Source organism: Mustela nivalis (assembly GCF_964662115.1).
Source record: "Mustela nivalis genome assembly, chromosome: 5".
NCBI classification, from domain to species: Eukaryota; Metazoa; Chordata; class Mammalia; order Carnivora; family Mustelidae; genus Mustela; species Mustela nivalis.
Window position 1 is genome coordinate 91766319 of NC_139024.1, and position 14704 is coordinate 91781022.

The 14704-nt window shown below is 43.3% G+C and overlaps 1 protein-coding gene across 4 annotated transcripts in view; it reads right to left on the bottom strand.

Annotated features, from left to right (window-relative positions):
* Positions 1–14704, bottom strand: part of RCAN2 (regulator of calcineurin 2) — a 267998-nt gene that overhangs the window by 87217 nt on the left and 166077 nt on the right. The window contains exon 1 of one of the 4 annotated variants that reach the window (XM_082729713.1): positions 6914–7216. The exons of the other annotated variants lie outside the window; for them this stretch is intronic. Coding sequence (XP_082585839.1) covers positions 6914–7000 — 87 coding nt within the window. The 5' untranslated portion in view covers positions 7001–7216. Of the gene's footprint in view, positions 1–6913; positions 7217–14704 lie in introns of those variants that run through there. 4 annotated transcript variants of the gene reach the window in all.

Genomic DNA, 14704 nt, shown 5'->3' on the forward strand with positions numbered 1-14704 from the left:
TTGTACTTAAACAGAATCAGATGCAAATGGTACTCCCTGAGTTTTTCACTTAAATCTATTGCTTTAGGAGAATGAGGTTAACGAGGATGTCGTGTCATCCTTGACGTGGCTCAATGAACCTGACACTTAGGTTAGAGGTAGAGACTGTTAGTGTCTCAGTTACTTTCCAACAGTGAAAAGACTCTTTAAATAGATAAGAAAGTGTTTAGTTGACTTTCCTGCTGGACAATGTCATTAGTTGAATACATACCTTGGCGTCTCCTAACATGACAGGTGGCTGAGAAATCTGTTTGCTAACCTTCTCAAGGAGCATCTGCCACTTGCATAAAATCACTTCTTCTCACTCTGTGAAAGATGTTTGCTATTTTCTTCAGAAAATATTCGATATGGCCCCTTTAAGAATGTTAAGTTTCTTAAAGTATTTTTAGGGTTAATTGCTAACGTTCAGCTTTGCATTAATTCATTTATTTTCAAAAATGTTCTCAGTTTCAGTCCATTTTATTATCAGAGAAAGAGTAAGAGTTTTAAAAAAGATTTAATTTATTTTAAAGGTTTTCTTCATTTACTTGACAGACTGAGAGAGCACGTGAGTACAAGCAGGGGGTGCTGCAGGCAGAGGCAGAGGGAGAAGCAGGCTCCCTGGTGAGCAGGGAACCCAATGCAGGGCTTGATCCTGAGACCCTGAGACCATGACCTGAGCTGAAGGCAGATGCTTAACCCACTGAGCCACCCAGGCGCCTCTAGATTTTATTTCTTTGAGAGACAGAGAGGGAGAGAGATGAGTGCACACACACAAGTGGGGAGGCGGGGTAGGGAGAGGGAGAAGCAGTCTCCCTGCTGAGCAGGGAGCCTGACAGGGGGTTCGATCCCAGGACCCTGAGATCATGACTTGAGTCAAAAGCAGAAGCTTAACTGACTGAGCCACCCAAGTGCTCTGAGAAAGAGCAAGTTTTTGATCTGTTATGAACATGCCACCCCACCCACCCTCCCATACACTCCCTTTTGGTCTTCAGAAACTAAAAGTGGGCAGATACATGAAATGAATCCTGTTTAATATTATAGCCATCAATGACGGTAGGAGAGTTTCTGTTAACATTTCGGTTATTCCATGTTACCATGAATATTCTAGAAGGTTCCAATTTTTGAAATTAAATCATGTGCAGTTCAAAGTCATCTAAGTTACCAAGGGAGTGCAATGGTTTCTGAAGACTCTGAAAGAGCTGTAGAGCTCTGCAGAGCCATAAGGTCATGGTTGTGGCCAGACCCTCTACCTAGCACCGCATCTGCAAGAAGCATGAGAAACAGGCATGAAGCTTGACCAGTTCTCCCGACAAATACTCACAACGTTTCTTCCAAATCAATCCGCAATACCCATTAACCACACATGCACTTGTGTTACTTGTCTCTCCTCAAAGCAGAGTCCAAAGTGTGTCATACCAGCTCTGCTCCATTCTTCTCCTCCTACGACTCCCGCCAAACAAAGCAAGTAATTTGAAATTTCCAGTGGTTCCAAATGACAAAGAGGTTTCTTTATATTAAGTGGCCTTGATGTGCTGGTGTCTTACATAACTCACAAACAACATGACACAGACCATGAGTCAGTCACCTCATCTATTGTGTGAAAAGGAAAACAAAATACACAAAGCACTGAACATTTTTCTCAGCATGATTATCATATGTCCAGAAAAGTTAAGAGACTTGCCCAAGTTTACATGGGTTGCAAGGATACTGGGACATTTTCAGAAGCAGAGAAGAGAAAATAGGAGTTATGAGTTACCTTAAAAGGCCCTGGCCTTTCAGAAATGGGGGGGGGGGGTGAAGGGAAGTCCTATAGTAACCCTAAGATTCCAAGCAGAGGAAGCATTATTATGCAGAGAACAAGTTTCTGCTTATAGTACTTCCTCACCCCAGAGAATCAACATACTTAAAATGCAGCATGAGGAAATCAGTGTAAACACAGTTTCTAGAAAGGAGCATCTTTTAAAAAATCTACATAGTGGCATAAGATAGTAGTAGCCTCAGTAGGTCCCTGAATAAATAAATGGTAGAAATAGGTTAAGTGAGGGGCCGAGTAAAATAGAAGAACTTCAGATAAGATGACCTCTCTTTGCACCTACTGTTCCTGGGATGCTCTGCCCTCAGATCTATGCATGTGGCTCTCTCACTCACTTCATTTAGATCTCTGAATGACATCAGAACAATGACATTTAATAAACCACTTCCCAGAAGTGGTTCCACTGGCCATCCATTCAAAATTGATCAGTGGAATTTCTGGAGAAAGACAAATATGGCAGAACTCTATTTGCCTGATTTTGTCCTCTTTCTGGTACTACTGCTGTACCAGCTTTGAGAAAATTTAGGAAATCAGAGCTCAAAGGACCCCCCCCCCAAGCAACCCCTCCTCCAACAATTTATCCTCTCACTGCTTCATTTCTCCTCATGGCCCTTATCATACCTGAAATTACAGAATACATTTATCTGTTTACTGGCTGATTGTCTACCTCCCCTGCTAGAATATATAGTCTGTGGGGGCAGGGACGTCAGTCTTGACCACCTCCCAGTGCCTGAAGCATTGCCTGGCAAATAGTTCAGTGCTTCACACATATGTTTTTGAAGGAATGAACAAATGTCTAGCTCCAAGAGTCTTTGAAACTTTTGTTCTTCTAATAAGACGTGTCATGCCTTCTGCCTATTTCCTCATGAGCAGAAAGGAGCTCTGAGAGACCTTTGTCCCCCATATGAATGCCCATGGAGAAAAGACTGGATCCATGGAATATGAAACAGAAGCCCTCTAGCCCAGAGAGGAGGCACTCACCTCTTTGCTATAGGGGAAGCTTCCATTGCAGAGAAGCAGACAAGGGATGGCCCCAAGCTTGGTTTTCCCCAAGTGGAAGGGAACATTCCTCTGCAGGCTGCTTTTGCAGCTCTGGGAAGGTACCCACAGTGGCCAGCAGTGGACAAGAGTGTTTATCATTGGCTGGGAACCAGGTGGAGGAACTGCAGGTGTGGGGAACGGGTCAAAATGTGTTGGGTGAGTCTCAACATTACTGATTGCTTAGAGACACTGCCTCTAAAATTGCATATGTCAAAGCTTCATTTGGGGGATATGGATCATAGTGTTTAAGCAGAGGTTTACTCTAGGGACTTCTTGACTGACCCTACCTGCACCCATCTGAGCCTAGAAGAGGCAAGATCCTGACTTGACAGGGTAATCCGTCTCTGGGCTCCATTCACACCAGCCAAGTTCTGGGTTTGGGCTTGGGCTTCGGTTTTTTTTGTTTTTGTTTTTTTTTTTAAAGATTTTATTTATTCATTAGCGAGAGAGCGCATGAAAGGAGAGAGGTCAGCAGGAGAAGCAGACTCCCCACCGAGCAGGGGGCCTGATGGAGGACTCGATCCTGGGACTCCAGGATCATGACCTGAGCCGAAAGCAGTGACCCAACCAACTGAGCCACCAGGTGCCCAATCATCAGTATTTTTTAAAATTTCTCCAGGGGATCCCAATGGGCAAGCAGGTTTAAGAACCACTGGACCGAAGTGAAATATAAATTTCATTACACATATTTGGAGCCCTTTCATTTTCCCAAGGATTTGGCTCCTTATGGAGGAGGAAGACCATTTTCAGAAATATGGGAAGAACACTGTACAAAACCAACCCTATGTACTTAGACACACACACAATCTACCTTTCATCGTATCATTTTCCTTCTATTGGAGGACTTAAAATTTCTTTATCTTTCTGAGCACTCTTATGCCATAAAACAGACAGCTAAGTTCATAGCAGCACCAATGGAGTTTCTGGAGAAAAATAAGGCAGAACTCTATCTGGCTGATTTCCTCCTCTTCTTGGTATTATTCCTCTAGCAGTTTTGATGAAATTTAGGGCACTGGAGCCCAAAGGGCCCTCAAGGCAACCAGCTGAGATCCCCTACGGAGGATAAGGCTTTCTCAGTTGCAATAGGTTATTACATTTGCGAATGTCTCCATTCCTTTCAAATAAGCCACCGCATTTCTGAAGAGTGCCTGCTGGTTGCATCACCCCAGTATGGTCGCTTTCCCAAGAGCACTACATACATAAAGGGAGAGTCTGTAAAACGCAAGAAAGCCTGAGATCAAGCAACTTGGATACAGGCACGTGAGACAATCAGCGTCCCCCGCCCCCCCCAGCCCCCCCCCAGGTGCCTCCCTTTTCTCTAACCATAAATATTAAAGACCTTAAAGAAAGGAACTTCTGGCTCCACTGTGTATTGGAAATCAGTGATTAATGAAATTTACCTTTGGAGAAACTGGTGCCAGAATTTTACATTTGAATGTCTCTTCCTGACAACAAGGAATGCTCACTTTTAAACAAGGAACACATGGTTTTTCTCAACAAACCTCTTTGGGCCCCCCTTAGTTTATGCATTTTTTCCTCCTTTTTAAGAAGCACAAAGTAGATCTCTGCTCGATAATAATGTCACCGTTTTACAGTAAATGATTAAATGTCTAAATGGAAGAGCTGTGTTTTCTAAGTTGCTAGTGTGTGTGCATGCGTGTGTGTGTGTGTGTGCGTGCGCATGCATGTGTGTGTGTTTGGAGATTTGGGAGGGAAAACTGGTTCTGTGTCTTGGATTGTCACTGTAAACTCACCTGGAGTTACGACGTTCTAGTTAACTAGGAAAAGGAACCTATCACCTTTAGAGGATGTCTAAAAACATGATGGGGACAGTAATGGCAGAGCTAACAGTTCTTGAACACTAAATATGTGCCAAGTACTGGGTTAATTATCTCACATTTATAATTTTCTTTAATCCTCCTGCTAAGCCAGTGAGGTTGAAATTACTATTACATCTACATTACTGGTGAGAGAATAAGGCACAAGAAAGCTTAGGTAACTTGCCCCAAAGAGATAAATCCATTGTGATTCAATGGTGTTCAGCAGTAAAGACATCTAACACATCTTTCTGGAGAGAGCCTTGCCAGAAAGCCCCATAAATTTCTAATGACTAGTGTCAGCTGCTTTATAATCTGGCCGTGACTCACCCCCCCCCCCCGGTTTTCCCCTCCAATCCCTCCCAGAGAGCCTACTGCAGTCAAATGCTTCCGCTCACTCAACTGCAAAATGGAATGCTTTCCATCCCCATACCTCCCCTCTTCTGCATCAAAACCCACCTTCAAGTTCAAGGATCACTCTCTCCACAAAGCCATCCCAGCCACCTAACGACAACCAGCTGTAAGAATCCTGTGTCCCTTTAATTCCACAAGACACTCTGTGTTTAAGAAATACTGTGTGTCTTTATCACTGACCCATCCATCATATAAGTCTATTGTAAGCTCCTTCCTGAATAAACACAATGCCTGGCATATTGCAGATCCCGAATAAATGTGTTCTCACTATCGCTTCTCGGACTAAAAAAAGTCCAGATTATCTGAAGATGTCGGCAGAGCATGCGTGTAATCGACAGAGAATTGTTAAGGACACAGGGGAACTACAAAGTTTGACTTGACAGGCATGTCATTCTGTTCCAGCAGTTTCTGGGAAATGTCTCTCTGTCCAGCTACCTGCACCGGACGTGAAGTTGGCTTTAAACTGGAGGGGCTCGCATGGCTGTTCTCTCTCTCCTGGAGTGCTCAGGGCAGGTCTGACCAGCAGGACCGGCAGTCCCTCTGCAAGCTTGTTTCCATCCCGGACACATGCAGAGGCAGCGCCAAACCATGATGTTCTAAATCTCTGGACCTCAATATGACAGGTGGGAGACACAGGCACAACACCAGCAGAACTGGTAAACACGGACTCACACATCTGAAATATGCAGGAACAACAAATCGGGATTCTTGAACTCATGTCAAGAGAGGGTTCAAAACCGCAGTCCCGAATGACGGAGCCAAGTGTTATGCTAGTGATCGCATAAATCCCCACCTGGGAAGCCCCCGGAGTGTCACCTACACACGCTCAACAATGCAGAATGCAGGGTCTTCCTTTAAGTATAGACTAAGGGGAGGACGAAAAATGATTACGCAGTGTAATTCCCCTTTGCGTCCTCCTGTTACACAATGAGTAACTGTCCTTTCTCTGTGTGTGAACTGTTCAAGTAAGAGGCTTCTGCTGGCTCTTCTTTGCAATACGAGAGAAGAAATCAAAATCCCCATTTTACAAGCATGGAATCTTCCTCATAATATAAAACCAAATGGGGAGGGGGGGATAAAAAAGACCAGCTATCATCAGGGGACAGTTACCTAGTCAGTTAAACGACTGCTGCAGACAATCTGTGGGGACCCACGGTCTGGAATTCTACATCTCAAGATGCAAACTTGATTTATGCCTGAACTTTCTTTGACGGACAGCTGCTGAGGGAAAATGACTTGCTTCCTTTGCCTGACAAAGAAAATTTTGGCGGCTGCTCTCCAACTTTGACTTCCAGAGAGCTAGAGATTGAAACTGTCATCTGTAGAACAGCTTTTGTTCCCTCGGAAAATCCACACCATGGCATAGTTCAGTGATGTGCCCTGAAGGGGTTACTGTCCCACTCTCAGGGTGTGCTGGATGCGATGTTTATTATTACGTGTGTTTTCTTCATTTAATCCATGCTCAGTACCCCTCTCAACATTTAAGGACTGGCACATTCTCCTTAGTGACACATAGATACGAGACTACGAAAACATGTCTACTGAGAAAGGGATCCCTGGGTATCACCTAAGATAAGGAAAAAAAAAAAAAACAGACAGTGGTTGACCTTATCACATTGGAAATCCATATGCCGGTACCTCTTCTAACTTATTCTAATTAACAGAGGCATGCACTCACCACTAGCCTTCCTAGCACAGACTGTGAGCCGAAAACTATAACCCAAAGTCCTGTCTCTGTAAGCTAAAAAGGCTCCGCCAAGCAGCTTCACTAACAGCAACAATGAAAAGGAAGATCGCAGGTGCATACCTTAACCTCCTGATTGGTAAAGACCTCGACATCCACCACACAGGCAACCAGAGTGGAAACATCACAGTCCATGCTAGGGGCTGGCATTACCCCTCCCGATTTTTCAGTCAAGAGCTAGGCGACCTCAGAGCTGTGCGTGATGGGAAGAGCCTCCAGGCGGATGTCACCGTGGCCGGCCCCGGGTGCCGCCTTGCCCTGGGGATGGCCAGCGCTCGGCACCTGGAGCCCGCTCCCTCTGCACGCACGCAGCCCGCGTCTGAGTCTGCACAGCACAGCGGAGTAATGAACGGCCCGGCTCTCTCATGGCAATGACATCACCACAAAGACTGACACAAGCTGAAGCGATTTTTTTCCCCCAAGCCTTTTATCTCTAGGCAGTGCAGTGGAGCAAACTGAACATGATTATGTGCTAAATCTGAACTCAGACTAAATCAATTCAGGCAGCGTTAGCTAGGAACTGAGTCATAGCTGTCGTTTCAGCCGAGTGCTTATGTTTGCAAAAAGCAACGGGGGAGAATCTGACACGAGAGGCTCTGCCTCGGGAGGGTGCGTAAATAATTCTGCAGATGAACCTCCTGAGGTTAAGGTGTGACAGTTTTCTGCCTCGGAGATGAGCAGGAAGTTGAGGCATTTTGCAAATTGCTTGGCTTCTGTTAATTTGCCCTGAGCCGCTTGGAGCGGCCACACAGGTTCCGGGCACCCTAATGCATCCCGGGCACGGGCTGAATAGAAATCCTTTCCTGGAGTGACTAAGGAGCCGGTCGTCAGTCATTTAGGCGGCCTGGTAGGAGAAGATAATTAGAGGTTTGTGAAATTCTATTTGAAGCACAGAAGTGCAGACCAGTAACTCTAAAGGCACCCTTCCAAGCATGAGATTTCAGACTATCTCCAAGGTCATTCAAACCAAAAGCAATCGTGGAAAAGGAGTTACAGCCAACGTCTCATGCGGGGACAGATGGCAGAGTCTAATGGGCAAATGCACTGATGTGGGTCATTGTCAGAGCCTCGGGACTCTATTTCGCCTGAGACTTTGAACATGTCTGGTTGCTTTTTTTGATCTCTCTTTCTTGATTGTGAATCGCAGAGAGGCAGGGCCATGGATAATTCACCTTTGTATCTGAGACTTGAGCAGAGTGTAAAGAGAAGGCAATAACTGTTTAATGAATGAATCAACTAAACAGGCACAGCCTTTTTTGACAGCAGGGGTGAGCAAAGAGAAAAATATCAGATTAGTTCTTATTTTTATCATTAGCTGCGAAAGTCCCAGTAGAACATTCTAGTAGGATTTATTCCCCGTAGGAGTGCAGTGGCAGCTTTGGTGGCCATCAGAGCGTCATGATTTGCAACAGATGGGCGACTTTCTAACACATGATTGGACAAAGCATTCCGATTTTGCATGCAGATGACAAAGGTGACTTTTCGGACTTTAGTACAAGTTTTGTGGTTGGACCTCACTGGACTACATTTGGACCTGGCGCTCCTCTTCAGTAAGAGATTTTCTATGCTAAATGAAAGCAGTCCACAAATACAAATGCTGGACTGATGAAATTTTGTGTGTGTGTGTGTGTATCTGTGTGTGTCTGTGCAGCACCTACTATGTTGTCCAGAGCACTATGGGCAAGAGGAAGTCATATATGCAGATCATTTAACTAACACTTACTGAGTGATGACTGTATGCAAAGTGCTGCCCCAGATGCTCTTGAGGATAAAATGATGAATAAGCAAAATTCACTATCCTCATGGGGCTTAAAATCCAGCAAAGGAGATAAGACATGGAGACAAACATCTATACAATGTGGCAGTGGCGGTAGCGATGGTGGCAGCATTTAGTGGCAGCTCTGGAGGAAGAGTGGTGGATCATGAAAGCAGCTGTGGCAGGTGAGCATCAAGAAGGAGGGCATGGCCTCTGCTCTGATCCTGAAACATGGGTAAGGCTACGGTAGACAGAGAAGGGGTAGACAAGAGTAGGGGAGGGGAGACCATCAGACAAGGGGAGTATACTAGAAATGCTCAGACCAAAAAAAGAATAGGTTATTTGAGGGATAAGGCACACCAAAACTTAAATTTGACTAAATCCAGATCACTCAAAGCCTTGCAGGACCCTTAGTGCCTACCTAGTTGACCATAGAATGAGAGAAGTTTTTGAGAACGTAAACGGAACTTATATATACGTAAATACAGCTAAAATGTAAAGTATATACAAAAATGAATATAATTTGGAATACTGTCGACATCTGTTCAAGAGGCAAAACAAAGACATAGCTACTCTTTCCATATGCCATGCGTATGCTAAAATTGACTTTTTATAAAAATTTCATACCAGTGGTATGCTGGTACGTATCCAACAATAGACTCTCTGAAAAGAAAAGCCCAATGTGTCATGTTTGCTGATTTCTGTGGTGGAAATATTCTTTTTTCTTAATTTTTAAAAAAGATTTTATTTATTTATTTGACAGAGATCACAAGTAGGCAGTGAGGCAGGCAGAGAGAGGGGGAAGCAGGCTCCCTGCTGAGTAGAGAGCCCAACGCGAGGCTCCATCCCAGGACCCTGAGATCATGACCTGAGCTGAAGGCAGAGGCTTAACCCACTGAGCCACCCAGGCGCCCCTGTGGTGTAAATATTCTCATCAGGGCTGATTTCAAGCAACTGATAATGAAGTCACTCAAATGCAAAGTTGGGAAGCGATGCCTATGGCTGTTCACATTAGCTGACTGAGCAACCTCCAGCAGACCACTGTTTCAGTCCTGAAAACATTTCATCTGCAGAGATTAGATCCAGCAGGTATGTCTAGAGTCCATCAGGAAATAGCGGGACAGTAAGAGCGATGCACTGTAATCATCGGCATCTGTGCATTCTTTCACACTTTCTATGTAGGAAGGAGCTGGAAAGGATTCACATAGGTTATTTCAAGAAAAAAAGCCCTGCTATGACGAGTCTTGGCAGGAGGACATTAGTCTATTCAGGAGGCAGAGACCCACTCAAAATTCTAAAAGAAGTCTTTTTTTCTGACGCATCCTCAGTTTCTCCCTCCTGGTTTGTTTCTGTCCTGGAGATTCCTTCCTGTGCTCCAGAAGCCACTAACTTTATGCTTTCCTCTTGTAATTCTCCTTTACAAGCGGTGTTGGATCCTTTACAGCTGTCAACTCATTTATATTAACATGAAATGACTGATAACTCAGGGTATTACCCATCACCGAGGAATCAGTATTTTAACAAGGGGACCAAACATTAAGTCAAGTAAATAGTGTTTTTAGAGTGGAATTATATGCATTGAGAGCATACGGCGATTCTAAAATAAAACTATTGGTTTTTTAAAAAAAATAGATTAGTTCAAGAAATTGGATATCTATTTCCTTTACAAAAGCAGTCATTTTCCTATAGATCAGAGCCCCTAGGAGGCTTCCTTTTAAAAACAGTGTCCTGTTTCTGTAGACAGAGTATATTTTTTATAGCTGGGAGATGACTGATGGGCTTGGAGGTGTCTAGGATATATAAATACCCAGGCTGATGTCTGTAAGGCCATACATATCCTGGCTCCTACCCACTCTCCCACCTCATCTCATACCATCTTCCCCTGGGCTTTCCATGTCCCAGACCCACCGGTTTTCTTCCAAAATGCCAAGCTCTTTCTCATCTCAGAGCCTCTGTACTTGCTGTTGTCTTTGTCTGAACATATCCAGATCTCCTTTGTGTCTGGATCCTTCCTAAGATCCATCTCCCAGCGCACATACCATCTCCTTGGAGAAACACTCCCTGATGACCTAAAATAAAATGTGTACACACACATGCTCGTGCATGTGCACACACACAGAATCAATCCCCAGCCCAGCATCTTCATTTTAATTTTATTCATGACGCTTTTCACTCTCCGAAATTATTGTTCACTTATGTATTGTCTGTTTGTTCCTCCAACTAGAATTTAATCTCCACAAAAGCAGAGGTTTCTGCCTATTCTGTTCATGGCTTCTTCTCAAGGGCTAGAGAAGTGCCTGACACTTAGGAGGTGTTCTATTAAATATCTGATGCATGAACAGATAAGTGAACGAATGAATGCATCTTCAAAGACAAGAAGAGGGACTCAACCTGAAAGAGGTGCCTTCTGAGGCACCTACAGAAAGGTCCTTGCAGGAAAGTATATGGGTACAGAAGTTCAGTGATTGCCCCCAATCCTGACCGCTGAACCCTGGTACAGCTCTGCTCAGCAGCACCCTTCCCAGCTGAAGTGGCCATAAATCACAGGATTCATCCAAACCACTGCTCTTCCAATGACTGACCACATTAAAAAAAGGATGCAACATGATGCGGACCCTTTAGACAAAGATCACTTTCCTGCCCCTCTGGCCAGGCAACTCTTACAGTTGCCTCTAAGCAGGCAGGAGGAGATGTGTACATTTCAATCCAGAAGAAGCAGCCAAATCTGCCTTGCTAATGAGCACAGATACTCCCAGGAAAGCTGTGGGATGTCAAAGGCTTTGCCTCACTATATGTCTTTCGGTATCACTTGTTTTTAATATTTATTATAGAAAATCTCAAACATATTCAGAACTAGAGAGAATATAATAAGCCTTCACATCCCCACAAGCCAGGCACAAGAATAACTTGGGGGGCCAATCTTGCTTCCTCTCTGCCAGTGGGTCTCAGAGTGTGGTCCTGACCAACAAACAGCATTAGCATTATCTGGAAACTTGCTAGAAAGGCAAATTCTTGAGTCCCACCCAAGATCGAATCAGAATCTCTGGAGGTGAGGCCGGCATCTGCATTTCAGTAAGCCCTCCAGGTGATTCCAGTGCAGGCCAGGTCTGAGGATCAATGCGGCAGGTCCTCCCTCCCTCCCAGTTCTTTAGGAGCACATATCTGACATTGTTTATTTCATCTGTAAATGTTTCAGTGTACCTCTCAAAAAGATAAGGGTTCCTCTTTGGAAATCACAGTATCTATCATCACAAACCCAATCATCAAATATCCTGCCAGTGTGCACATGGCTCCAAACTACCAATGTTCTCTTTCTTCTCATCCTCTCTCTGCTTCCTCCCCAGTCTCATCCCTCTGTCCCCTTCCTTCCTTCCTTCCTTCATTTGTTAAGTTGGTTGGTCTAAACTGGGATCCAAGCTCTGGTGTCTTTCATCTCTCTTTTAATCTATAGAATTCTCCCACATCCCTGCCCACTTTTTTTTTTCCTTCCTTGAAGTTTGTTGTTGATGATGAAACCATATTATTTGTCCTTTAGAGCTTCTCCTTGTCAGGTTTTCTTTTTTTTTTTTTTAATTTTTTTTAAAGATTTTATTTATTTATTTGACAGAGAGAAATCACAAGTACACTGAGAGGCAGGCAGAGAGAGAGAGAGAAGGAAGCAGGCTCCCTGCTGAGCAGAGAGCCCGATGCGGGACTCGATCCCAGGACCCTGAGATCATGACCTGAGCCGAAGGCAGCGGCTTAACCCACTGAGCCACCCAGGCGCCCTCCTTGTCAGGTTTTCATGATGAGCTCCACATAATGTTATTTAACTGGTTCCTCTGTTACCTGTAGGTTCTGTTAGTTAGATCCAGAAGCTTGATGGATTCGGGTGTGGCAAGACTCCTTCCTAGATAGTGTATTCTTCTATTAGGGGGTAGGTAACACCAGGCTGTCTCTTCTTTCATGCAAATGCCTAGATTCATTCTTTCTTTAGGATTTGCAAAATAATGGTACTCCTTCTTCATGTGTTCATGGACTAATTCCATGAAGAGGAACTACTCATCTTACATTTGTGTAAGATGGGCAAAATACACACTTTACTCTTTTCCTTTATTAGCTAGTTTTTAAAAATAATTAGTTTCCTTATTATCCTTCAAAGAAGATCATTGGGTTTTTTTTTTTTTTTAAGTATCCTTATGAACTCAAGAATTAAATATATTTAGTGAGTTTAAGTACAGAGTAGTTTTATTTTATTGATGCTTCAGTGGACCATCTTTGGCTGGTGAGAGTCCAATAGTGGGTTTAAATCCACTGTAGTTTTATTTTATTGATATTTCAATTGCCCATTTTGGCTGGTGAGAGTCTAATCAGGTTGGTTCTGGTGTCCTTTTGACACAACCCCAGTGCTTTCGAGGCTACCTTTCCTTCTGGCATGGCAAGATATTCCAGGCTCATCTTGTCCATTTCCTGTTTCAGATAAAGAATCAACAATTTCTCTAAGGAGCCTCAGTTCCATTTAACAAGTATTTTAACATATTTCCAGATCATGATTTATATACTTACAGAGAGGTGTTCTTTGCTCTGGGTTGGTTATTGTTTATAAGCACCTCAGTGGACAGAGCTAGGAATCATATAAATATATTTAAAAGATAGCATATGGGTTCAGACTGATGATTTCAAACCCAAGACTACAGTGTTTTTGCTGAGACGTATCAGTCTTATATCTGTATCCCCTTTCTTCTACACCAAATATCTTGGTCATTACAATTAAAATAAATATAATTATTTATTTGACTTATCCTACTCTATCGGTACAGCAGCGTTGGAATCACATTATTAATACTACAAAAAATAATTTAAGATTTTTTTCCCAGTTCTTTTTGTCTTTTGGGTATATCCCATAAACGAGATACAAGTTACTGGGTCTTACAGTCATTTGAAATATTTCCACTGTCCCACCAACTGGATAACGTGAGGTTCCTTGGATTCAAAAATTTTTACTTTTAGAAACATTTACTTTGTAAGGTTCCTTTGTCTCTAAAATGTCTCCAAATTTGTTTGCTTTTCCCCCAAAGTAACATCTTTGAATTCATAAGGATTATCATTTCCATTAAACTTAATTTTGTTTTATAATTATAAAAAACATTGCACGGTTCACAAAATGAAAACTACAAATCTACAAAGAAATTGAGCTTCTGTCTCTGTCTCCTCCACCCCATGCCTTCCCTCCCTTCCATACAAGTCACTGCTATTTCATCTTTATTGTTTACCCATTCTTTTGTTACAAAAGGCAGCAAGACTAGCAAATATAGATGTATATTATTTTCCCCCTCTTTCTTAGACAAATGAGAGCACATTTGCACTTTGTCATGTCTAAAACATGTGACCCTAGAGATCATTCCATAGTAATATATAGAAATATTCCTGTTCTTTTTATAGCTGTATAGTATTCCACCATGTGGCTTTGAGAAGTTTGTGAAACTAGGCCCCTATTGATAGACATAGGATTGTTTCCGGTCTTTTGCTACTAAATAGTGCAGCCATGGAAAGACTTTGCTCTTGCCTTTTCATGCTTTGGGACAGACTCTAGAAGTGGAATTGCTGGGTTAAAAGGCAAACGTACATGTGATTTTTGCTAGATCCAGTCAACCTCTCCTCCATAAGGGTTGTGCCATTTTTGCTTCCCTATCAGCAATTCCCTGCAGCACGTGTTGTGGAATATACTGGACATTTGCCCATCTGGTGAGCAAGACACAGTTAGTCTAGTGTGGAGCTTTGATTTGAACTTATTTTATGATGGACACATTTATGGATCTTTCTGTAAGTGTACTAGTACAGCATTGTTACAGCCAACCCCCGCCCCCCCCATCTCTTCTCTGGCTAATTCAGGTTCTGTTTCTCACCCAAGCAAGCAAAACATCCAAAACACACACCAACAGGCCTCGATGAGCTTTGTTGGCATGACTCTTACAAGCAAAGTGGAGCATTTTCTCCTGTGGTTAAGGGCCACTTGCATTTCTTCTTATTCGGGTGATACCTCACTTAGGTCTGGTCGTCACAGGTCAAACACATTCTCTCCCTAGGTCTCTTGCAGGTGGTATCCCTTGCCTTGAATG